Source organism: Amblyomma mixtum, chromosome 6 (genome assembly GCF_055824585.1).
Source record: "Amblyomma mixtum isolate Tamu chromosome 6, ASM5582458v1, whole genome shotgun sequence".
Taxonomy (NCBI): Eukaryota; Metazoa; Arthropoda; class Arachnida; order Ixodida; family Ixodidae; genus Amblyomma; species Amblyomma mixtum.
In genome coordinates this window covers 18719164-18743372 of record NC_143017.1, presented here as the reverse complement: position 1 = coordinate 18743372, position 24209 = coordinate 18719164, and the positions used below count along the sequence as shown (strand labels likewise).

Here is a 24209-nt window from a genome sequence, read left to right as displayed (position 1 = left end):
ACTCTACATGACATAACTTTTCTGTGCTTTCAATTTGATTTCACATGTCCAATACGTTGGACGCTGGGACTCAGCCCGGTTATTTTGACCGCGCTTTTGATGTGGCTTTCGCAATAACTGTGAACGAATACTGCTGGTATGTAACGGCTGGGGACGAAATAACGTCTTTTTTTGTTGTAGGAGACAGTCCTCGCGTTCCTGATGAGACGGCCGAAGCAGTTTTACAAAGAATTGCACAAGCCAACACATCAGACATTGACCTATCGGACAGCGACGACGACACTATTGTCGATCCAAAAACAGCAAGAAACCCAAAAAACGTCAAGAAGCAAGAAACGTCAAGGAAAAAAACAGCAAGAAACAGAGAGTGACAGTGAAGTTGAGTGGAGCCCACCATCAAAGCAAGCTCGACCATGGCCGGGCTAGAGGGGTGACGCGCGCGCGCGCGTCACCCCTCTCGCCCGGCCGTGGCTCGACAAGGAGAGACCAACAAAAGTGCCTACCACTTCCCAAGGCTGTCTGACGCAGCTAACGCTGCGCGCTGCAGGTTTGAGGGGTGCACCATGAAAACAAAGTTTTTTTGCACAAAATGTCAGCAGTTCTTCTGCATAACAAAACACAGAAGATGCTTCGAAAAGGCACACAGCAAGTGAGCACAGCGAAACTTTTTTATTCACTTGACGTATATTTTGCTACTTTGACTTTTGTCATAATAAAGTATTTTTTCGCACACTTTTCACAGCTTTATCTGAAGTATTTTGTGGCATGCCCACTGGGTGGGAAAATACGGCTAGAGTCCTAGTGTCCAATATATTGGACATCGTGCTGAGCTGAAACTATTCGCTCTGTTGAAAAAATATCTCTCACTTTTCACCTTTGTACTCCTACCAGCTTATTCTGAAACCGTACAAAGTTTTTGTGCACTCAAATTCACTTCGGGTCTCAGGAGGATATAGCCTTCCCTCCACACAAGGGCGCCCGCAGAACTTTTTCCATGGGGGGGGGGCACCCGATGTTTGGGGATGGGGCGGCGGTAGGTTAGCATCAAAAAGGAACTAGAGCATAAATAATATCTATAATTCCAGGGGGAGGCAACCCCCCCCCCCCCCCCCTTCCGGACGCCCATGCCTACACACATCCATAAACCTCTTGTTGTGAAACCCCTCTCGAAATGTGCATCCACAATATCACATCTCTCGCCGCATATCTCGCGCTAATGCCCTTCATAAGTAATATGGGCAAGACCACGATGCCATTTGGGTAGACGCCGCATGTAGAATGCATGAAGCGGTAGCAGTTGGCAACAATCCAGCCCTACCGCACCCCCTAACTCTAGGTCACTGTACCCTAACTCACCGTCTTCCATCGGACTCTATGCCTGAGCAGGCAGAGGAGGCCGCCATCGCCCTTGCCCACTCGGATGCTCAACACATCTTTAGATCTTTAAGCTGCTCTACCAAACTATCTAATCTCTGCGGCCTCAGTCACGGTCAAGTACGCGGATCAAGCAGAAGAAGCGGCCATAGCCTTGGCCATAGCAAATACTGACGCTGACATCATTCTCAGCGATTCCAAGACTGCCATAAGCAACTTCTCGCGCGGTAGAACATCCCTAACTGCTAGAAACATCCTCACAAATATTACACTGCAACGAGAAATAGAACTGGTATGGACTCCTGCCCATTCAGGGAACCCAGGTATGGTGGCTAGAACCCAAGGAATGAAGCAGCCCACCAACACGCTCGAGGTTTTGTCGGCCGAGCGGTGGGCTCTCGTCCAGGGGGATCCGAGATGGAGGAAGTGATTTCGTACCACGAAATTACCCAATTCTACAAACTCTCTCGAAGAATCTATCCTCCCCCGCACAAGTCACTCTCCAAGCACCAAGAGGTGGCTTGGAGAAGACTTCAAACCCATTCTTACCCGAACCCGTACATTTACGTGCACATCTACCCCGATCTCATAGACCCCACCTGCAAACACTGCGGTAGCACTGCCACCCTCGATCATATGCTATGGGACTGCCCGGAGGATCCTCCTCCGGAAGCTCTTATAGAAGCTCCCTCACCAGACGCCTGGGAAGAAGTGCTGCGCAGCTCGGACCCCGCCGTCCAGGCAGGAGCCATCGAGCGCGCCGAGGAGGTCGCCGCCAGCTATCAGCTAACGGCCACCTGGCCCTTCTGCTAAGCGTCCAGGAACCCTTCTTTTCCGACAATAAAGTTTTCTCTCTCTCTCTAACACATCTTTAGCGACTCCAAAATGGCTGTCCAACGTTGCCAGAGGCAGGATTCACAACCCTGCCAGGCATTTGTTGGACACCCCTACCCAGATTTTACCTTGCATGGTAGAGCTCCAGTGGGTGCCGGCTCACTCTAGGAACCCTGGAAATGAGGCTGCCGGTAAATTGGCCCGAGGTTTGATTTTCCGGGCTCAGGACAGTGTCGATCCAGGATTCTCGAGAGAACGGGCGCACACCTTTGCAGAGCTCACGCAAATACCCCATTTGGTCAATCGGACTTACCCTCCTCCCCACCCCTCTCTTATGCACTCCCAATAGATCCTTTTCAGACGCCTCCAGACCAGCTCTCTGTTATCCCCTGAGCTGATATCCCATTATTGTGGCACGACCCCTGCGTGATCCCTATGCAGTGACCCTCATGCTACATCCTCCAACATCCTTTTCGGCTGCCCTGCTTATCCTCCCCCGCAGAGACAGCACACTATCTCGAGCTGGGATGACTGGGAGGTCCTTCTCACGTCTGCAGACCCGACATCGAAGCTTTCTGCGGTGACTCGGGCTGCCGACGCCATGTCCCGACATGACCAATCTGGTGCAGTGCGGGACAGCGCAGTGGCCCAGGGATCCAGCGAGGTCCAAAACTCACTTGCAACAACTATGTTTTTCTGTCTGTCTGTTAAGAGATGAAGGAACTTGTGGCGCAAGAGCTCAACTTCAAAAATTTTTTTCGCTTAAAAAAAAAAAAATCACCATGATTAAAACTTCAGAAATGAAAGGAAATAAACTGTTCTACTAACCCGCCATCGTTTCCATTTTTACCCGGAACACCACAGCGAAGTCAACAGGCGTTTACGGTTCAAAACACACTTTTCTGCAACTTCAGCATTTTATTTCACCTCAACCTCTTCAGTTCCATTAGCTGTAACATTTTTTATAGGTAATAGACATCTGGGAAAGCAAGATGGCCAATTCTGAATTTTTGAAAGGAAGTTGATATTTAAACGAAATAACAAAATAGTATAATTTTATATTTTATTTAAATTCTAAAACATTCATACAATCCAAAAATACATGACCTTAACCATATTGTAAGCCAAAATTTGTGCAAACGTCATTAAAAAGTTTGTGGATCATTTTCTAAAAATGTGGATTTTTTTATCGAATCTTGAGCGGTACCTTGTTTCAAGCCTTTTCAACAAGTTAAAACTGAGCTCACCTCATGAATAAATTTTTGCAGGAAAAATATTTTAGGCTTACATTACGCACGCTATAACTATTAAGAAATGACTGCTCCCCCCCTTACGTAATGCCCTAAGCCAAGGGCCCGTAAGGGTAAATAAACGATGATGAAAAATCATGATTTTTTTGAACAAATGAGAGATGATTGAATGCAACGTCTGGGCTGTTTGGCGTGGAATGATCCATTATCTGGTTGGTTGGTTTATGGGGTTTAACGTCCCAAAGCGACTAAGGCTATGAGAGACGCCGTAGTGAAGGGCTCCGGAAATTTCGACCACCTGGGGTTCTTTAACGTGCACTGACATCGCACAGTACACGGGCCTCGAATTTCTCCTCCAAAGAAACTCAACTGCCGCGGCCGGGATCGAACCCGCGCCTTTGGGGACAGCAGACGAGCACCATAGCCACTGAGCCACTGCGGCGGCATCCATTATCTGGATTTGCAGTTTTGAGCTCACAGTCTGGCTTAGTGCACCGACAAAATTTGCGGTGCGCAATTCTCGAACGTTGTCTATGCACCACACCTGAAGAATTTGTATGGTGGCATAATAAAAACATAGGGTCACTGACCATTGTGAACAAGGAAGCCGTAGGGCTTCCTAAACGTCAGTACGTTTAATTAAACTTTCACTTGGTCAGTGACCCTATGTTTTTATAATGTGAGGCTTAGTGTTTCCCTTCCAGGTGATTAGAAAAAAACAAAAACAAAAATGGTTTCCTTTCTTCTACACAGTGCAAGGGAGGATGCGACACCAAGCGATGGTGTTTCTACATCCCTTTCCTACTTACCAGCATATGTTGGCCAATAGAAAGGCCACTAACATATGCTGGCTATTTGCTAAACGTCAGAACTACTGCAAAAATGGGAGGACTTTCTTGCTCAATACAAGGCTGGTGGCCCCTAAATTTGGCGATTCCATTGGAACCACTGGTCCTGAAAGGGTTAAACTTGGTCGCCCACAGGAGGGCCACAGCTCAGCCAGCCCTGCCTGTATGTGAATCAGCTCACCAAGCTCTTTGCACAGGGTACAGGAAACGACCGGAAACTGACAATGCTTGCTTCTTATTTATTAACTGTCCCTGTTCAGCACAGGTGCAGACAGCTGGGAGAATGCATTGGTCTCTGGATGGGTGCGTGTCGGACAGGGCTGGCACCGGCAGGACCCTCACAGCATCTGGCGCAGCACGTACGGCAGGATGCCACCGTGGTGGAAGTACGCCAGCTCCACCTCCGTGTCAAAGCGAAGCAGCGCCTCCACGCTGCGGCCATCACTCAGCTGCACACAAAGTCACAAGTCATTCATCACTGCATCCACTTGCAAGCACATGCCACAAATCAAGTGGCATTGGCATGACCTGCTTCTGGTAAATGATGCTGTGCATCAACACATTTCAGAACTTTCATCCTGCAGTTAATGGAAAGCACAGTGAATATTTGTATATTTATCCACTGGATTAACACAAGTTCTCTGCTGAAAGCTCTCTATTTTTTCCAATACAGTCAAGGCCACTTGCAATGAACGTGATGGTCATGCGCCCTTAGTTTACTACATCCAGATACTCGCAGCAGGCACAGTGGTCACAATATTGATGACAAACGTAAGGTAGGCTACCGTAGTGTGCTGTCTATGCGGTATCCGCGAGTCGCCATCGCCCTGGCCAAATTCCCACCCTGGCCTGCACCACCTTCAACTTGTACCTCTTAAATCTAATTACAATAGCTGCCACCCTCTAGTTAATACTATAAAACTCCTCGATGTTGCCAACTATATCCTGATTTATTAGGAATCCCACACCTAGGAAATCCGTTCCCTAAAGTCAAGGCTAATTCAAGACCTTACCATCCTGTGGTCGCTACAACGCACCTTTCCGAGGACCTCTACAGCCTGCACGACGACAGGATGAGCGCAAAGCATGAAGTCTATTCCATTTTTAGTCTCAGCACTGGAGGCCTTCCGCGTCCACTTCCTGTTCTCTCATTTGCAGAAGAAGGTATTCATGATGCGTAAAATATTTCACTCCGTGAACTGAACTAATAACTCCTCCCTCCCTGCTATTTCAAGAGCCTATGCCAAACTCGCCTACTGCCCGGTCTCTAGCCTGCTTCTTGCCTGCCTTAATTTGCACTGAAGTCGCCCATCAGTACAGTGTTCTGTGTTTTTACTTGACACATTGCAGATTCCACGCCTTCATGGCTGGAAATAGGCACGTGGGCCTATACCACATTCAGTTTGTACCTCTTCTTAAACAAATACAATAACTGCCACCCACTCGTTAATACCATAGAACTCCTCTATGTTGCCCGCTATATCACAATCAATGAGGAATCCTCCACCTAGTTCTCCTCTGTCCGCTAATCTCCGATCATCTGTCCTCCTAACCTCACTATGTCATATGACATCCCATTTAATACCCATTAGTTCCTTGAACAGCACCACTAGACTAGCTTCACTGGATAAGGTTCTAGCGTTAAACTTTGCCATGATCAGTTTCCAATGGGGGCCAGTCTGGAGCCAGAGGTTCTTAGCACCCTCCGCTGCGTCACAGGTCTGACCACCGCCTTGGTCAGTTGCTCCGCAGCCACTGGGGACTGAAGGCGGAGAGTTGACTGGTGTAGTCATATGGGAGGCTGTGGCCAAGCTGCTCAGTCCTTTGTGGGTGCAAGTGAGTGAAATAAACCTTCTTTCGCAAGCCTCTTACAGTTTTCCTGAATGCTGCCGCCACCGCATGACAGTGTAAGCTGCACTGACCTGGAGGGCCACCTTCTGTCCAGGCACCAGGTCCTTGCCCAGGTGCAGGCTGAAGCGCTCCCGGCCGGACAGTCCCAGCGTCTGGGCGTTCTGCCCCGGCAGGTACTGGAGGGGCACTATGCCCATGCCCACCAGGTTGCTGCGGTGGATGCGCTCGTAGCTCTCCGCCAGCACCATGCGGATGCCCTGCAGAGGAGACAACCCCACCGTCACACTGCTCTCCAACAACAGCACACACACGCCTGCACACTGGCGACTTTCGTGAAATGGATGCCTTGCTGCGGCAGCACCCCGGACTAGTCCGAGAAGGACTGCTGCACACGGAACCACATCGTTTGCACCATTGCATAAGTGCTTCACTGGTACACTCAGACGGTGTGAGAGGCTTGCTCTAAAATATATCTTAGGAGGGCAGTTCAAATCAAATCAAATTTGTCGCCAAGTGCGGGGGAGGGAGCTAGAAGGCTCAAGCCCTATCTGGATTTTTTCTGGGTGGGGGGGGGGGCTTCGACTCCCATGGAGACTCAGCGATTGGGTCAGGGGACAGCATATTTTCTGCTACGGAGTGGCACATTCACACGGGCGATGGGAAGTCGCAAAGAGCGATGTCGCTGCTTCCAGCCATTCCTTCTTCATTCAATGTTATCCAACGGCCCGATCTCCAACTGTGCAATCATTTCACGATGGATCCCCCCATATTTGACTTGCAAGGCATCATACCATTATTGGTTTGAAACTTACATCTTCTAGCGGAATTCATGGTTTAAATGGCAAATTTATACGGAATGTTAAACAATATAGTTCTATCCTCATGAAATGCATATTCTCACAATCATATCATCATGGTGTACTACTGAAAACTGTAAGACTGCTACGGTCGTATCAGTACATAAAGCTGGAGATAAACAGAACCCATCTAACCATTGACCCATGTCTTTCAGATCAATAGCATGCAAAATAATGGTACATATATTTACACATCTTGTTAATTTCCTGGAGGATAACAATTTCTTCTAACAGAGCATGGTTATGAAAGTTTTTCTCTCGTGACATTCAACTACTTTCCTTCACTTACGACTTGTACATCTATTTGGACTCCACTTTTTCATCTCACTGCGCATTTCTTGACTTTGCTGAAGCATTCGATAAAGTTAACAACTCTCTGCTACACATACAGTAAGTGTGCTGCACATTGACCCTGAAGTTCTTAACTGGATCCTTCGATTTCCTTCTTCTCGTATTGAATTTGTCCGCATTAACACGCTGATTCCTCTGCAGTACCACTTGGTCCGAGGTTTTCTCAGGGATCAGTACTTGGGCCCCTTACCTTTTTTTTTATCTTCTATATTTCTGTGAATTGCTGTTCCCCTCTGTAATTCACTGTGTATCCTGAGAGTGAAATAAATAAATATCTCTTGCCAAGGAGCACACCAAGAGAGGGGGGGGGGGAATGAAAAAGGTTTGGTTTATTGGGGTTTAACGTCCGAAACCAACTCGGGCTATGCAGGACGCCGTAGTGAAGGGCTCTGGAAATTTCGACCCCCTGGGGCTCTTTAACGTGCACTGACATCGCACAGAACAGGGGCCTCTAGAATTTCGCCTCCATCGAAATTCGACCGCTGCGGCCGGGATCGGACCCGCGTCTTTTGGGTCAGCAGCCGAGCGTCATAACCACTGAGGCACTGTGGCGGCTGGGAATGAAAGAGAGAGAGGCTGCTAACTGGCCCCCGGCGGATTGGAAACTGGGCGCCTATGAGTATGGATCACTACCTGGCCCAAAAATCCACTCACCAGCAGGTAGGGCCCCTTGGCTGCCCAGTCGCGGGAGGAACCCGAGCCGTACTCCTTGCCCGCCAGCACCATGAGTGGGGGGGCCCCCTCCCGCTTGTAGCGCTCGGCCGCATCAAAGATGTCCATCTGTAATGATGCCACCATCATCACTCCGTGCATCCCCCCCCCCCCCCCCCACCACACCACGGCACAGGAGAGGAGGAACCCCTCTTCTGGACTGCCCCACCGCTGCAGCACTCCTCCCAATTTACCCTTTCAGTAGCCATTTTTTTGTTCTGACTGTAATCAATTATTTTTTCACCTAAGTAGTATATTCAGGCCTCAAGAAAGGGGATTTGTTAGTTTTGGAGCATGAAAGACCAGCTGGTAAGTTTCTGCAACGATGTGGAGAATTCCGCACAGAGTGTCAGATTTGTTAGAAAAAGTAACATCGAAATGTTCTCGTGTGTCAGGTAAGCACCCTAGGGATCGTGGAATCACTCTGTGTTTCGAAGATGCACACTACGCTTGAAATTGAGTAAGAGTAAAAACAATCAACGTTTTCACTCGCAGCAAAATCTGTCTGCACACAAACAGCGGACAAAGTGCTACCTAGCTCACTCTTACGTGAAATATTTACTGCATTCACTACACGGCACAAAAAACAACTTATTTGCACCAAGAAGGGTGCTCAATTTCATTGAAACAATGAAATCACAGCTAGGTGCTCCATTGTCTCAGAAAAAGGTAAGTTTGCCGCTTACACAATTGTGTACAAAGCGCCTGAAAGGGTTAAGAGGGGACTAGCTTTCAAGTGTATCGCAATAAATGGCCAAAAATCCTCTTTATTTTTTTTTTCAAAATCATTGCATCTGTTTGTATGCCTCATTTTCTCACAAACTTCCATAGCTAAAATCCACCAAGAAGTACCTTAAAAAAATTTGTGTCGGGCACTGAGGTGGCACTGAGTATCAGGGAAATGCTAGAAAAATCACCGAAAAATCACCGAAAAATCACCGGCATGCAGCATCTTGGTGCACTGCCAAGGTCTGTGCTGTGGACAATGTGCAACTGAAGAAAGCGCTGAGAAAAGCTAATGCTTAAAAAAATAGAAAAAAGTGAATTCTCAAAGACAAAGGGGGTGGGTTCATTATGCAAGTAAATACAACAAGTTTGAAAACACTACTATAGTGAAAAAAAAGTTTAACTGAAATTTAACAAAAAATGAGAAGGGTATTGAAAGCCGTGCCACCCCATAAGCTTATGATGGGTCATTCCCCAACAACGCATCAAAAACTAACATGGATGGATAGGACACTGACAACAAGCTCGGGCTGGACCTTTCCCTATCTGTAGAAAATCACAACATCAATCGCCTTTTGCGCGTGATTGTCTCTGCAAATATTACACGACAGAAGTGTCCGCCAAATATTTTAGAGCAAAAGCTGAATTGTGTTACTAACCATGACCCTTTTAAGGAGAAAAACTTAGAGTGGAGTGATCAAGCGTTTTAGAGATAGACCTGGCACTGAGTTTTCAGCATTTTCCAATGACATACAGTAGAATCTCGATGATACGATTACGGCTGATACGAATTTCGGGATGATACGAATTTAAAGAATGCTTTGAACGGACTACATGGTACAGAATACGTTAAGATTCGGCGTGATACGAACACTTTCTGAACCCGCCGCGGATGATACGAACGCGCAAACCAGCGGCGCATGCGAGCGGGCCGGCGCGGCTGGTCTCCAGAGGAGAGGGGAACACCCGCCGCGGCCGCCGTTGACTCCTCTCCACCCCTCGCCGCGGAATACACGAACGAACGTTGCACGAGCGCGCAAACCGAGCCACTGATGGCACGCAGATGTGGAGAGGGGTTTCCAGCTGCCTCCTCTCCATCCCGCTAGCCATCCTACCCTCACCTCCCTTTTGTAACCTGTAGCACGGCCGGTCTCGAGGGGTGCGCGCTCGCTCTTTTTTAAGAGCGTGCGCCCCCCTCGAGACAGATCGTGCCTGTAGCAGCCTGACGAACCAAGGGCGGCAAAGGCGAGTCACGTGCCCGGTCACCCATTTGCTGGCAGCTCATTGGTCTATCGAAAAGTTGTCTCGCCAGCTGCTCCCAGGAAGCCTGTGCCGCTGTCTGCCGCCGCCGCAGTTCTCCGTTCGCCGCCTCTTTGTGAGCTTCGCTGTATCGTGGCATCGTGAACTGCGCAAATTTGACAAGGACGCAAGCGTTCGCAGCTGCCGACATGTCGCGGAAGCGTAAAGCCCTCTCTTTTAAGGAGAAGCTTGAGGTGCTGAAGAAGGTTGACGAAAACCCCAAGAAGAAGCGCGTCGACTTAGCGAAAGAGCTAGGGTTAGCGCCGTCGACGCTCTGCACCATTGTTGGGCAGCGAGAGGTGATCTTAAAGAATGCGCAGCACTTCGGTGTGAACGTCAAGCAGGCGAAAACGGCGACCCATGTCAAGCTGGAAGAGGTCCTGCTGACTTGGTTCCGCGAAGTGACGGCGGCCGGCGTCAACGTGGACGGCAAGGTGCTGCGTGAAAAAGCCGACAGCATCGCACTTGCGCTTGGAATTGAAGGTTTCCAAGCGTCTGGCGGATGGCTGCACCGCTTCAAAGAGAGGCACGGACTTGTCTACCGGGTCGTCTCAGGTGAAGGCAAGAAAGTGGACGAGGCAGCTGTTGACGAGTGGCTGGACACGCTGCCGGCGCTCATTTCAGATTACGCGCCACGCGACATATTCAATGCCGACGAGGCGGGCCTCTTCTACAACCTTCAACCGGAGAGGAGTTTGTGTGTGAAAGGACAGGCATGCCAGGGCGGCCAGAAGAGCAAGGAGAGAGTTACAGTACTCTTTTGTTGCAATTCGGATGGATCCGAGAAGCTCCAGCTTACCGTCATCGGTAAGTCCAAGAAACCGAGGTGTTTCCGATCGGCGGAACGTTTGCCTGTCATTTACAAAGGCAATCGAAAGGCGTGGATGACTGCAGATTTTTTCCGCGAATTTTTGACAAGCCTTGATCGCAAAATGGCGTCAAGAGACCGGAAAATTTTGCTTTTCATGGACCAGTGCTCTGCCCACCCAAAGGAAATGTTGTTCAATAACCTGACAGTCAGGTTCCTGCCGGCGAATACTACGAGCCACCTGCAGCCACTGGACGCTGGGATAATACGAAATGTGAAGCATCATTTCAAAGGACTTTTAGTGAGGCGTCTGCTGGCAAAAATTGACCGCAAAGAAGCCAACTTGCGGATCAGCCTCTTGGATGCTTTACACTTTATAGCTATGTCCTGGGATAGTGTAACTCCAGAGACAATCTCAAACTGTTTTAGAAAGTGCGGATTTGCCATCGGGCGTGATGCGGCCTCCGCGGGAGATTGCCAAGAGCCAGATGAAGACTTGACCATTGATGGCTGGGACAGCTTGGAAACGGAAGCTTCGGCTCGAGACTTCGTTACCGCGGACGACAACGTCGCGACCTGCGGGCTAAGGTCTATTGAAGACTTGGTTAGCGAGCAAGCAGATGATGGCGAACATGAACCTGACAGCGATGGTGAAGACGCCGACGAGTGTGATCAACCGCCGTCAACGGGAGAGACTCTTCACGCTCTGGACGTTCTGCGCCGCACCGTAAGTGCCGGCAGCGTGAGCGACGAAACCGCTGCACGGTTTTATGCATTTCAGGCGGGGCTTGTCCGCGACATCGATGGCAAAAAAGTTCAGACAAGCATTACGGACTTTTTCGGCCGGAAATAGCCGTGGCCGGCTGATCCCGGGCTGTCTCCTCGCCCAACGCCGCCTCTCCTCCGTCTCTTCTCTCAAAGCTGCTTTGGCAGCTTTTTTTTTTCAACGGTCCCTCTCGGGGCCACCAATCGCGCTTCGGCAGAGCATGCAGGCACGAGGCTTCCCGCTGTCTCTCACTCGAGTTCCTCTCTCTACACCAAGTGTGTTCATTATCATGTCGAGGTTTACTTGTTTTGGCTCATACGAATTCGGGGTGATACGAATATTTCGCGTGCTCCCGAGGAATTCGTATCATCGAGATTCTACTGTAAAACGAAAGACCAAAGGTACTGACACAGTGCGAAAACAAAAAATCAATAACAAATGCTTCACAGGCAGAAAAAAAAGAACATCCAGAAAGGGATGCATAGACAAAGCAGGCAGATTACCAGTGAAGTAACACAGCATTTCACAAATGGAAAGCAACGCTGCAACTTAAAATTGGAAAGACTGTCCATGACAGAGAACTCAGTTTGTTCATTTTAATGCCAAAATTTGAAATCCTGTCTTAATAAAAGTACTGTCAAACCTGATTGATGATATTTGTTAAAGGGACAGTGAGGAGAGCTCTATTAATATTTTTTTAAAAGAAAAATCCGATAGTTCGACATTTCATGGCTTTGTTGCCACTTTGCCGGCAGCAAAAGATGCATTTATTTCTAATAAACCTGGATTCAAAGTTGAAAAAGTTTTTCTCGCCACTCTGATTCAAACTTGGTACTCTCTTAAGACAACACAGGACTAAGTGACGAGAAACAGGACGTGCACATGACGTAACGCAGACTCAGTGATTTCTGGCGGCCAGCAGTGCGGCCTAGCAGCAGCCGAAAAGAAAGCTACCGCCGGCCGCACGTTAAGGCATCTATCGGCTATTGCGGCCGTCGCTACCGTCGCTTCGTTTACGTTTGCACCGCCGTTTTGCCAGCGTTACGATGGATCTTGTTCTCGAAGTCGTCAACGAAGTTCTTTAGCATACCGTGTACCTTGTTACCTTTAGCGGAATACCGGGAGCCTGCCTACCGCAGGTGAGCAGGCGCTGACTGGTCCCGATGTTACAGGCGCGCGTGTAGCTGCCGGGTACGTGGCGCCATCTGGCGACGTCAAGGAGATTTGCGCATGCATTGGCTACGCCTCAGTGATTCTGGCTTCTCGTGTCCTAGTGTTGCTAGAAACATTGGTTCTAGCAACACTGCTTTGTCCTATGACGTCACCACGCTTGTACTTGCGAGTTTGGCCTGTGGCGGCGATACCTGTATTTTGGTTCTTGCTCTTTTCTACGTTACAAGAGCTTTGTTATCAGTATGAGTTGCGTTTTTGTAATCAGGAGCTGGTATTCTGTCGATACAAGCCAACTTCAATTTCTGCTCAGTGTCCCTTTAAAACAAACTGCCACAGAAAGCTCATTCACAGTTTGTGCTGCAGTGTGATACCACCCAATTGCCATTCAGGTCAGCTGCTGCTGAAGACAGTACTGTAAAAGGAGTGCTGGACCATAAAAATTGGGCTACTTACCACCACTCATCTTTCTTTCTGGCATAAAACAAAAGACACACATTGTACACACAAACTGTTTCCACAAGGCCCAGTGGGGTTGTTAATGGACGGCTTTCGGTACTCACTTCGTCTCCCGACGGCAAATGAATAGTACGCGGGCCTGGCTTGTCCAAGAACTTGTTCACCAGGCGGATGTTGGCAAATGTGCCTCGAGCCATGACATCGTCGTTCCCACGGCGAGCTCCATATGAGTTGAACTCACGTGGGGTCAGCCTGCACAGCCACATGCACGGACACCACATCACTGTCACTTTATTTGAGAGATGAATAAAACATGCAAGTAATCGTTCCACCAACAAGTGAGGGTTGTTCAGGGCCATTTTTGCAAATAAAACTGACAATGAAACCAACGGACACACATGTGAAATTATATTGTCAAGAACCAGAAGGAGGGCAGCCGCAGATGCAGTAGGGGACCTCAGAGCGGCCCAGTTTAATCGCAGAAGGCCTAGCCCAGCACGAGTGCTCCTCACACGACTGTGTCCACTTCGTCGTCCTCGCTGCTCAGAGCGGAGGTGGCGTTGGTCAGACGCCTGGCATTAGTCTGTCCGTGAATGAGAGCATGTACAAAAGAAGGAGAAAAGCAAAGAAAGAAAAAAAGAAAAAGGAGAAAAGTAGGCATTCAGTTTAGAGGAAAGCTGTGCCAAAAAAAATAAATAAAAGGTCCCAATAACATGCTGAAGGAGAGAGATCATTTTAAAATGCAGCGTTAAGGCCACTGCAGTGGCGAGAAAGGTATGACTTCAAGCTGAACACATGCACAATATCAGTTAGTGGTCGTTAACGGCCGGTGGCCACAGTTCCATCAGGAATGGCTTCATAATTTACGTCGCTGACACGGCTGAGTACTTTATACGGTCTGAAATAGCGGTGCAGCAATTTTTCGGACAACCGTTTTTGGTGGACAAGGGGTTGCGGGGACACGCTTTACTCAATCCCTGTGGTATGCTTTCCCCGCAATGCACCCTCAACTCATCTCCTGTGGTTCACTTCCCCGCAATGCACCCTCCTTAGCCGTGTTACTTCAACTAACAAGGGAGGGTGCCAGCGTTGCAGCGACATGAGCGCCACGGATGGCGCGGTTACTGCGCGCACGCGGGAGAGACTGCCCTCTTTTGCTCCGGGTTCACACGCAGCGCTCCGCTCTTTGTCGGCGGGGTGAATGGCGAAGCCTTGGGGGGGGGGGGGTTCTCCCACAGCTCGTCCTGTCCAGCCTCGGAGTTTCCCCCATATAGCATGGACGAATGTTCGCTCGTAACCGTACTGGTGAGTCGGATGTTCTCGATTCCTTAGCGTATTTTGTTGCTAGCTGGCGTTATTGTTATTGTAGCATTAAATGCCTCGTTTGTGTCAGCCAGATTGTTGTTCCTTTGTTCCCTCAGAGCAAGGCACGCCATGGTCGGCATGCGCTCGGTAGCGTACGTGACCACAGGGTGGTGTCTGCGCGGTTTTGAACTGGGTCAGCCATGTTTAAACGGGGAGAACGTATTTATCTCCCCAATAAAAATGCCACAAACTCTAGTGGTAACATAACACAGCCAGCACACATTTTATTCTTGCTGGAAATAACAGCGTCTTTAGAGATAATTTGTGCGAGTGGATCCACTTGGAGTGGGTGAGCTCCAGGTGCAATCATGGCATCATGGCAGTAGGCTCCGGCTCGCCAGCTCAGTGAACACCTCAATCGCACTTTCAGATACGTGGTGGTGGTGTTCACATGCAAAAAATTGCTTCCGCACAATATTTCGTGCTCAGCAATGCTAAACCGCCAGCCAATATCTTTTACACGATGTCTTGGCTTGGAAACCTAGAAATGCTGCCACCTGGAACACAAGTGCCGTGAAGCTGTGCCTGGGGAGCAAAGTCATCACCCTAAGCTGGCGTACGGTGCACATACCCGCGGGCAGCCAGGTAGCGGGCTGCTGGACTGTTGCGCGCAATGCTGCCAGCTGGCGAGATGTGGTCTGTGGTGACCGAGTCCCCCAGGTTGAGCAGCACGTACGCACCCTCAATGGACTGAGTAGGCCGTGGCTCACGCTCCTGCAGACGAGGAAGCCAAACATCTGTACTACAGCTTTCAGAGGAGAGCGAAAGAAGATTAGACCTGCAAGTCAGTTGTCCTTGTATGACTGCGCTAGTAAAGATGTTTCAAGTTATGTGTACTGGCCTCCAAGGGTGTATTCAGGCAACCACCCTCGCAACAAATGTCTACTCTCCCCTGCCCAACAAGAACAGCAACTCAGGTATTTCTTGCACAGGTTTCCACTGCGGTAGTATATCACCACAGGTTAAGTCAACCTTTTTTCCTTCGTAAAATTGGGCATCGAGAATTGAGGCATTAACATATATACGCAGCTGATCTATATCCATTTATCGATATACCCTAAGGGCCATATTGAGCGAAATGACTATATAAAGTTGAAAGAACATGCACAGAGGACATGTTTGCACACTTGACAAAATGATTATAGCTGTGAAAATATTCGGAACTTTGAGCACTTGGCAAACAGGTTTTGCTTTTTGATGCGATTCGTACCACACTACACTATTCCAACCTCTTAAACAGTTTACTATTCATCTAAATTACCAGTGAAACATCACAGGACTTCCACATGGCAGTATCCCGGACTTGACACATGGGTTAACCTGCTTTTTCCTCAGGGTGCTGACTGCCAGCAAGTGGTAATACTTGGCCGGGCATCAAATCAAGCTTGCACATGCACAACAATCTCGTGCAGTGTTGAGACAGATACGCCAATGATGCAGATGATGTTGCTGAGCCCAACATTTAACTAATGGCTGCACTATGGTCCCAAGAATACTTGCTAGTCTGCCATCTCCTGTTCGACATTAGGACCTAAAGGCCGATCCCAAATATTGTCACACTGTCGGATCCCGCGTTTTCTCCTTGCTGGGACCTCTAAAGCTGTCGCATTAAAAACACGTACAACAGAAACCTCAGTCTCAAAACCAGCCCACACGCTGGGGCACATTCTAGTGGCATGGTTTCATCATGGACGCTGCACGTGGCATGGCATTCCGCAACCAGCACTGTCTTCAGGCATCGCAAAGCAGAGTGGAAAGGACAGTCCCACTCAAACTGCAACTCTGGTTGCTGCTCTTGCGTCTGTTTTGCCCTTGCCCTTCTAATCCGATAACCCCCCACAGACCTGCAACATGGTATCTGCTGCATTCATGGTATCTGTTGCATGCATTCAGTTCATCTTGAGGGGACAGGGTAAACACTACCCTTCCCATGTATTTTCGGCCATGTTCAGGTACACTTTTTCTCAACAACCAAAAAAGATAGCAGCTACCCGTTTATATAATTTTTATCGTAGGTTTATGCTCTTTTGACTAAACCAGAAATATATAACAGAACTAAAACACTAATTTTTTATGATTTTTCATGATAGGACTAGATTTAGGGCCACTTTTGGCAGTGTTCATGTCTATACAAAGAAAACAGATCATTGTATATGCCTAATTTGGTCCAGTACAATCCCACATGCTTGTATAAGAAACAGGCAAAGAATTGTCCTCCTGAATTGTGTCGTCTTTGAGGATAATGATACAGTCGTAACAAAAAAAATCTCATTTTAAGATAAATGAATTTAAAGTAAAAAGTAACTTTATGATGAACTTTTTCGCTTCGGCCATTCGCTGACTGATTTATCCATAGGTAAGACCGCCACAGTCATTGTTCAATTCATCTTTGGGTTTCTTTACCACTCGTTTATTTTTCTTTACTTGCTGTGCTACCAAGCCAGCAGAGGAAACTTGATGCCGGTCAACCGGTCAACTTCTCTCAGCTGTCCGAGTGTAATCAGGTTAGCCCAAAGGCTTCTAGAACCTTGGCTCTTGCTATGTTACCATCATTAAATACTGTGAGAGCATCCACTGTTGACATTTTAAGTGCCTGTGGTACTGGAGAGATTTTTTCGGAGCTTGCTCCCAGATGATTCGAAGAAAGGACCACAGTGCAATCATGGAGTCTAAGAGCTCCAAGACCATTCCTAAATAGCTTTCTACTCCAACTGAATTAAGGAACATTCAGTTCCAGTCATGAAATTATGTCTCAAATGGCTGTTAAGACATTGCCTCCACACAATAGGCGGCCTGGTTGTTCGGTTCCTCCTTTTTAAACCTATTCTTTAAAGGAAATGTACAATGTGAGAAAAGGCGCAACACTGGAAAAGATGCAGGAAAGAATGCAATGCTAGAAATGCGAACTTTTAAAATTATTTTTTGCTTACCCTGTCCCCTCTTAAAGCAAAAATTCAGTGCATATGGATGAATCGCACAGAAAGAATAGACACTGAATTTTTGCTTCAAGATGAACTACGTTCAACTTGCCCAACTGGTTATTCTTCAGCGTACATTAAGCTCCATCATCACGTGCGAATTAAGCCAAAATGTGATAAGAGACTTTTTTTCAGTAAATGCAATTGTTGCCTAAACAAACTATTATCACCAGTACTGACTTCCCCTCGCTTATTTAATGCGTGGTAGACTTACAGGTATAGCAAATTATACTGATGATGGGTGACAACAACATTTGTTTCCAGTATCTCTGTTTCTTTTATCGTAGATGCATTTTGTGTAAAAGCAAAGCATTTGTCTTTAGGTTTTACTGCCAGTACTGATATTCGAAACTATTCGAAAATACCTGCTTCAATTTGCAACCAATGTTTTTATTATGGCTTCGCAACCGTAAATTTGATAACTGCACAACTCTACAGAAAAGTAAGCTCTGCAGCAAAAAATGTGTGGCTTGCATGGCCCCCACCCACCATGAATTCAAAGAAGGGTGGGCACTTGATGTACGTCGAGTTGCTGTCCCACGGGTAGAGGAGGGACTTGGGGGCATCCAGGGCCTGCCAGTGCTTGCTGCCAGTCTGTGCAGAAGGGGGAAGACACTGTGAACACCCGGCAAGACGTCCCAGCATGCAGGGCTTGCACTGTGAAATGCCTACGGGGTGATACCTTTTTCTTCTCAAACACAACAAAACAGATCGGCAATTAAGCCCTGTTCCACGCATTAAGCCCTTTTCTGCAATGCGCTCAATGAGATTTTGTCACCCTGGTTCACCGCCAGAACCAGCGCACAGTGGAACCTCGATTATGTATCCCTCCTGCATTCTGCGATGAATTGGCGAGGGGCCGTGAATCCCCCACAATGATAATGCATTAAAAGCCTCGATTATACGATGAGAAATTATGCACGCCCTGCTTCATACAACAGCCAGCGGGAACCAGCTGGATAGAGAGAGGCTGGCAGAGCACTTTAATGGCATACACCATGTCACCCCAGGGTGTTCCAAATAGGAATTAAGATGGAAAAACGTGCATGCAATAACGAGATCCAGCAGCGCACGACAGCCTGTAATCACGGTTCTGCAGACTGCTCGGACTGTGTGCATGTGACCCGCGGCTGTCGGTCTAGGCACCAGTCGCCTGACCTGCGATCCTTCGTTCCGAAAAGAAAACTTCAGAGTATCACAGCTGACCAGCCAGTTCGGTTTTTCCAGCTGTCGCACAGCATCAACTTTAAAATTTTTTGCCTACTCCTGTTAAGCAAAACACTGCTCCAGCGCTCTTGGCAAGTCTCCCCATGTCGGCGCACGTGCATGCCACCCACATGATGCAACACCCGTAGTACACACAACTGCTGCCCTCGACCCTTGCTCCCCAATGATAAAGGAAGAGTCTCACCTCCACTTTGGCGTACACCTCCTTGAACATCCGGGGCAGCACGTGCTCACTCTCCACCGCCTGCAATGTTATTGAGGTTGGACGGACTGGCATCCACTCGTTGCATAGCAAACAGTGGGCAAGACAAAAAAAAAAAACATGACCACACACACACACAGGGCAAGTGCTGGCTTTCAACTCAGGCCTTATCCCCAGGATGTTTCGTTTCAAACAATCACTGTGACAGCGATTTTTGGAGCCCAAATCCCTGCGCATCGTGATCCACTGGCGGGCCAAGGTCAACTTTACTTGCATGTGGGAGGGACCCACCAGAGAGCCACTTCCCAAACCAACGTCTTTTGAGCAATCAGCAAACGGCAACAGCTACCTTGCATGTGTGCTTTTTGAGGGCTCTTTCAAACACTCAAACCATCCTGCAGCGTCATTAGTACAGTTGCCAAACAATTTACTAGGTTGCACTTGACATCATTTTATTTTTGGTTGCCAGTCTTGTCATTTTATGGATTTTACTTTGCATAACCACATTACAGGTTGGATACTCTGATCCTGTCTAGTCAAGTAGGACACATATCTCTGCACAAAGTAGACAATAAACAATAAAGTACCGTATTTACTCGCATAATAGGCGCACTTTTTTTCCAGAAAATCCGGCTCAAAAGTTCAGGGTGCGCCTATTACCCAGGGTAAAATTTCCGGAAAAATTTCCGGAAATTTTTCTGCTCGCAAAATTGAGCATACCGCATAAACAAACCCGTGTAAGGGCCACATCCTGTTTTCCCAAAGGAAATTATTTTTTAAAAATATCCGTGTAAGGGCCACACCCAAACTTTCCACACCGCACGCCTTCGAAATGCATGCGCCGCGGCCTCCACAATCAGCTCCAGCTGCGAGCAATGTGCGCTTGGTCGCGGAGGCCACACACGAGCACAGGAGCTTCCAGGTGCCGCCCACGGATGGCGCCAAAGGTCAAGCTCATCATCATCATCAACTTTTTCGTCCGCCGCGAGCTTTCGCTATCCATATCGACATCAGCATCACCAGCTCCAGTTTTTTTTTATGGCTGTCAAAGGGCCGGTTTCTTTCGTAGCATGTCAGTTCATCCCAGTTGTGGCTTTCTTGCGCTGCCGCCGAGCGTTGCTGTTCTAGCACCACGGACAAGCGCCTTAATAGCTACACGGCTGGAAGTTAGATCTCGAACACTGCAGACGTGCGGCAGGCCGAAAATTCGATGTGGACGAGAAGTGCGGCAGCTGCGACTGTGGCGCGCCTAAATTTTCGTATGCGACTCCACCGCAGTTTTTGGGGTCCTAAGTCGGGATGCTTTCCGGCTGATGAAGCTTTCCAAACAGACGTTTAAAGTGAGAATCCCTGAAAACTGTGTGCGGCTGTCCCAAGCGATGTCGTTGTACGTGCTGTGGCTCCACAGCAGCTGCGACGGCAGCAGCACTAGTGACGACTAGTAGTAAGTTCAGCAAAAACTTTGTTAAAATAAAGAATGTGGGAGTGGGGAGGCGTCGGCTTGCAATCGTGTAAATAACAGTACTGATCACAGTGCCAAGTTCGGGGTGCGCCTATTACGCGCGAAAATAAAAAAATCTGATTTTTTGCGACCGAACTGGGGGTGCGCCCATTATGAGAGTAAATACGATAGTAGATTATAACTAGTAGACAATAGAAGTTAGTCCACTGAGTACAAACTGTTCTCAAACAACAAGTGGAGTGCTAAGCAAGGGCTCAACAATACGCTCGAGCCAAAGCCAACGGACTACTGACCTGAATCTCATCCCTCGAAGGCCAAATGTCACGAAGGTAGACAGGCTTCCCGTCCGAACCTTGACCTGCGTATTGACACCACAGACCAGCAACCAGTTAGCCACCCCAACATATGATAAGCCTGCAGATCAAGGCTCTGACTGGATGACTGATGAAATCTGCAAAACTGCCACTGCACGCAACTGTTTGTCGACCGGGCTTTCTCTCTCAGGGGGAGCCCCGTAGCACACATTGTTCCACACACTCTGTGCCCACTCAAGCTGGCCTGTGCTCCCTTCCTTACCCATGGGAGTTCATTTCTCGACCAGCGAGAGTGGGCACAGCAGACACAGAGTATGCACATTTTCTCTTGAGCTCCTTCACTGCATGTGCCCCCTACAATCCCTCTTGGCCTGCCGTCCTGCCCTTTCCACTTTGCACAGTCTCTACACAGCTTCTCCTCCAAACCATCTGAATTTTTTTTTTTTCGCTTTACACGTCAGTTATCAAAGGAGGGCGCAGAAATAAGGCTTAGCTAGGCAAAGGCTGTGTGTTGAGCTACACAGAAGACAAATTAAAAGGGGCAGTTCAGCTAGTTGGTACACCATGTTGATATAAAAAAAAGTGCAAAAGTTAACCGGGCCGCCCTGGCTTCTCTACTTGCTTTGTGCGCCTTCAAAGCACGAGTGGCATCCTGGTATGCAAGAATCTGCCCAGCAGCATTGATCGTCTTGCCTTTTCCCAAGCATTTCACCCTAGAAAAGCCGAGCACCAAGCTGGGGCAAGTCTTGCACCCATCAGAAAACCGGTGGGTCCCCAGCGGCACTGGGGATTGAACCCAGGACCTCCCGAATGTGAGTACGGATGCTCTACCACCAGGCGACTGCTTGTTTTGAGACCAATAGAAGATGAAGCGGCCATGGGCGCATGAGAAGGATCCGCACTAGCCTGGCTGGGGAATAAAAGCACTCCTGGGTTCCCCCTCGGCACCTCTCTACTGGTTCATGGCAAAATTCATGTGAGGCAACATTTATGTGAGGAAACATGCAGTGGCTGCACTAAATGAGCTTTGGAGCCTCCATTGCATGGCATAGCTTTGCAACCACTCTCAGGGCAGGTTGATGACATTTTTTTAGGTTTTCCAAAAGCTCTTGATGCTGTGTCACATACTAAACTAAAATATAAACTTGAATTGTTCTTCCTAAATTTGTAGTCACTTTGGTTTAGTCATATCTCACCAACCTTGTACAGTTTGTTAACACTGATGCTTATCTTTCAAATTCCTTACCAGTTACTTCAGGCATTCCAAAAAGTAGTGTACTAACCCCGTTGTTATTTCTAATACATATATATAAATGATATTGTTACTGTTATATCCGAAAATCAAAATTACGCTCTTTGCGATGACTGATTTTGCTCAAAGAAATCAACAGTCCTAAAGACCAAATTCTCCTTAACTCTAACCTCCACAAAATTGACACATGGTGCAGTAACTAGTATATGCAGCTTAATGCTGCCAAAACAGTTTTTATAAAAATTTCCAACAAAAATTTGCACACTCATTTCCATACAACCTTCCATCCCATTCTATCGTAGAAGTTAAGGAATATAAACACCTCGGTGTTACCGTAACTAGTAATCTAAGTTGCAACAGCCATACTGCCAATACATGCTCATCCTCGTACAAAAAACTTGTCTTCTTTGCCACAAACTTAAAAACATTCCTACCCCAGTAACGCAGTTAGCATATTACAGTCCCATTAGACCTAAATTAAAGTACGCTTACACAGAGTATGCTTGCACAGTTTGGGACCCTTTATACCTGGAAGAATAACGAGGCAATGGAGACTGTCCAGCGGAAAGCTACGCGCTCCAGCTTTAAAAAGTATATCGCACATCTCACTCTCTCTCCATTTTAATGAAAGAAAATTCTAATGAAAGAAAAGAAATCATACATCAGAATCTGTTGGGCCCATAGCCATAGCTAGTCTGGGCCCACAGTTACGCACACTTGGCATCACAAGTACAAATAGAGAAAAAGAAACAAACAGAAAATTGGAAACACTACATGTAATTACTATATACTGGTAAGAACAAGTCTTTCTACTGAATATTCAAAGTTTGTGGATATTTTCCCCTCCAGCGGGATGTCATTCCAAATTTTTGCACCACGAAACTGCAGTAGTCGCTGACCATAAATGTTGCGTGTTACAGGGAGATTGAAGTTGAGATGGCTAGCATTCCTGGTGTTACTGGTAGGCATAGTCAAAATATTGTAAACATAGTAAACATCTGTCAAATAAAATAAATAAATGGAAAACGTGGAGAGGGATGCACCCAAATGAGCGAGAGCCTACCGATGGGGTCCCTCTCGAGGTCGATGTCGACAGTGCCGGCTATGGCGTAGGCGACCACCAGGAGCGGGGAGGCCAGGTAGTTGGCCCGTGTGTTGGGGTGCACGCGCCCCTCGAAGTTGCGGTTCCCCGACAGGATGCCCACAGCCACCAGGTCACCCTGCAATGAGCAATTCCACCACAGCTCTCATCACCTGGATCAGCACATAGCAGGCCTGCACAGCTGCTGCTGCTGCTGCTGATGCATGGCGGCAGGCATTATTACTTCTCGTGCCTCTGCTTCAAGTTCTGAAGCCTCAGTGCATGAGTGCTCTCACACCAGCAGCTGTGAGACAACTAAAGGATGCTGCACACACACCACAACTGTGTATAGTATAAGTCAGACATTCCTCCGACTGAAATGGGCGCTGCTTCAAGGCGCATTAGACTGCCATCAGATTAGGCTCTCTTCAGGATCAACTTGAAGGGACTGTCCCTGGGTATGCTTGCCTTTCCTGGGAATCCACTCTGTTACCCTGAGAGACCAACAGTCCACTTGTCTTCGACTCCTGCAGAGCTACCACGAGTTTGTTCTTTGACAGCTCTGTATGTCTCTCAACACTACCCAAGTCATTTTCCTTCCCGCACATCCAAGCACTGACCTTCAAGCCGCCACCTGGCTAGCCTCCAGGTTTCAGCAGCACAGATGCATCTTGGCAGGGTGAAACTAATTTTCATTCTGACACATACAGATAAGTTGCTCTTGTCAGCCTTGCAGTACCTTACTTTACTGCACTATGCATGGCCAAAGCCAATGACATGACACAAGCTGCATGATCCCAATCAGGGATGGCACTCCTTTTTTTTTTTTTTTCATTTTCTCTGCTCACTCTCCACACAACCACTTATTGTCATTTCTTTCTTTTGGTCCGACTCCAACTCCCAAGTGATCCAAGCAACACAAAACCACACAATGTCTTTACAAAATGCACAAGAAGGCATTCACGGACCAATTTTTTTACACTTGGCAGAGCCACAAAAATGGTCTCAATAATTGGACAGTCAT

General features: G+C 47.9%; 1 protein-coding gene across 2 annotated transcripts in view; it reads right to left on the bottom strand.

The window, feature by feature from the left end:
• Positions 1–4525: 4525 nt before the first annotated feature.
• Positions 4526–24209, bottom strand: part of LOC149338335 (cytoplasmic aconitate hydratase-like) — a 66111-nt gene continuing 46427 nt past the window's right edge. For both annotated transcript variants that reach the window (XM_089547604.1, XM_089547605.1), the window contains 9 exons: positions 23168–23324; positions 20832–20896; positions 19059–19118; positions 18137–18241; positions 15241–15383; positions 13409–13556; positions 8020–8145; positions 6229–6414; positions 4526–4755 (listed from right to left, as the gene is read on the bottom strand). In XM_089547604.1, the coding sequence (XP_089403730.1) occupies positions 4645–4755; positions 6229–6414; positions 8020–8145; positions 13409–13556; positions 15241–15383; positions 18137–18241; positions 19059–19118; positions 20832–20896; positions 23168–23324 (1101 nt within the window). In that variant the 3' untranslated portion in view covers positions 4526–4644. The remainder of the gene's footprint in view (positions 4756–6228; positions 6415–8019; positions 8146–13408; positions 13557–15240; positions 15384–18136; positions 18242–19058; positions 19119–20831; positions 20897–23167; positions 23325–24209) is intronic.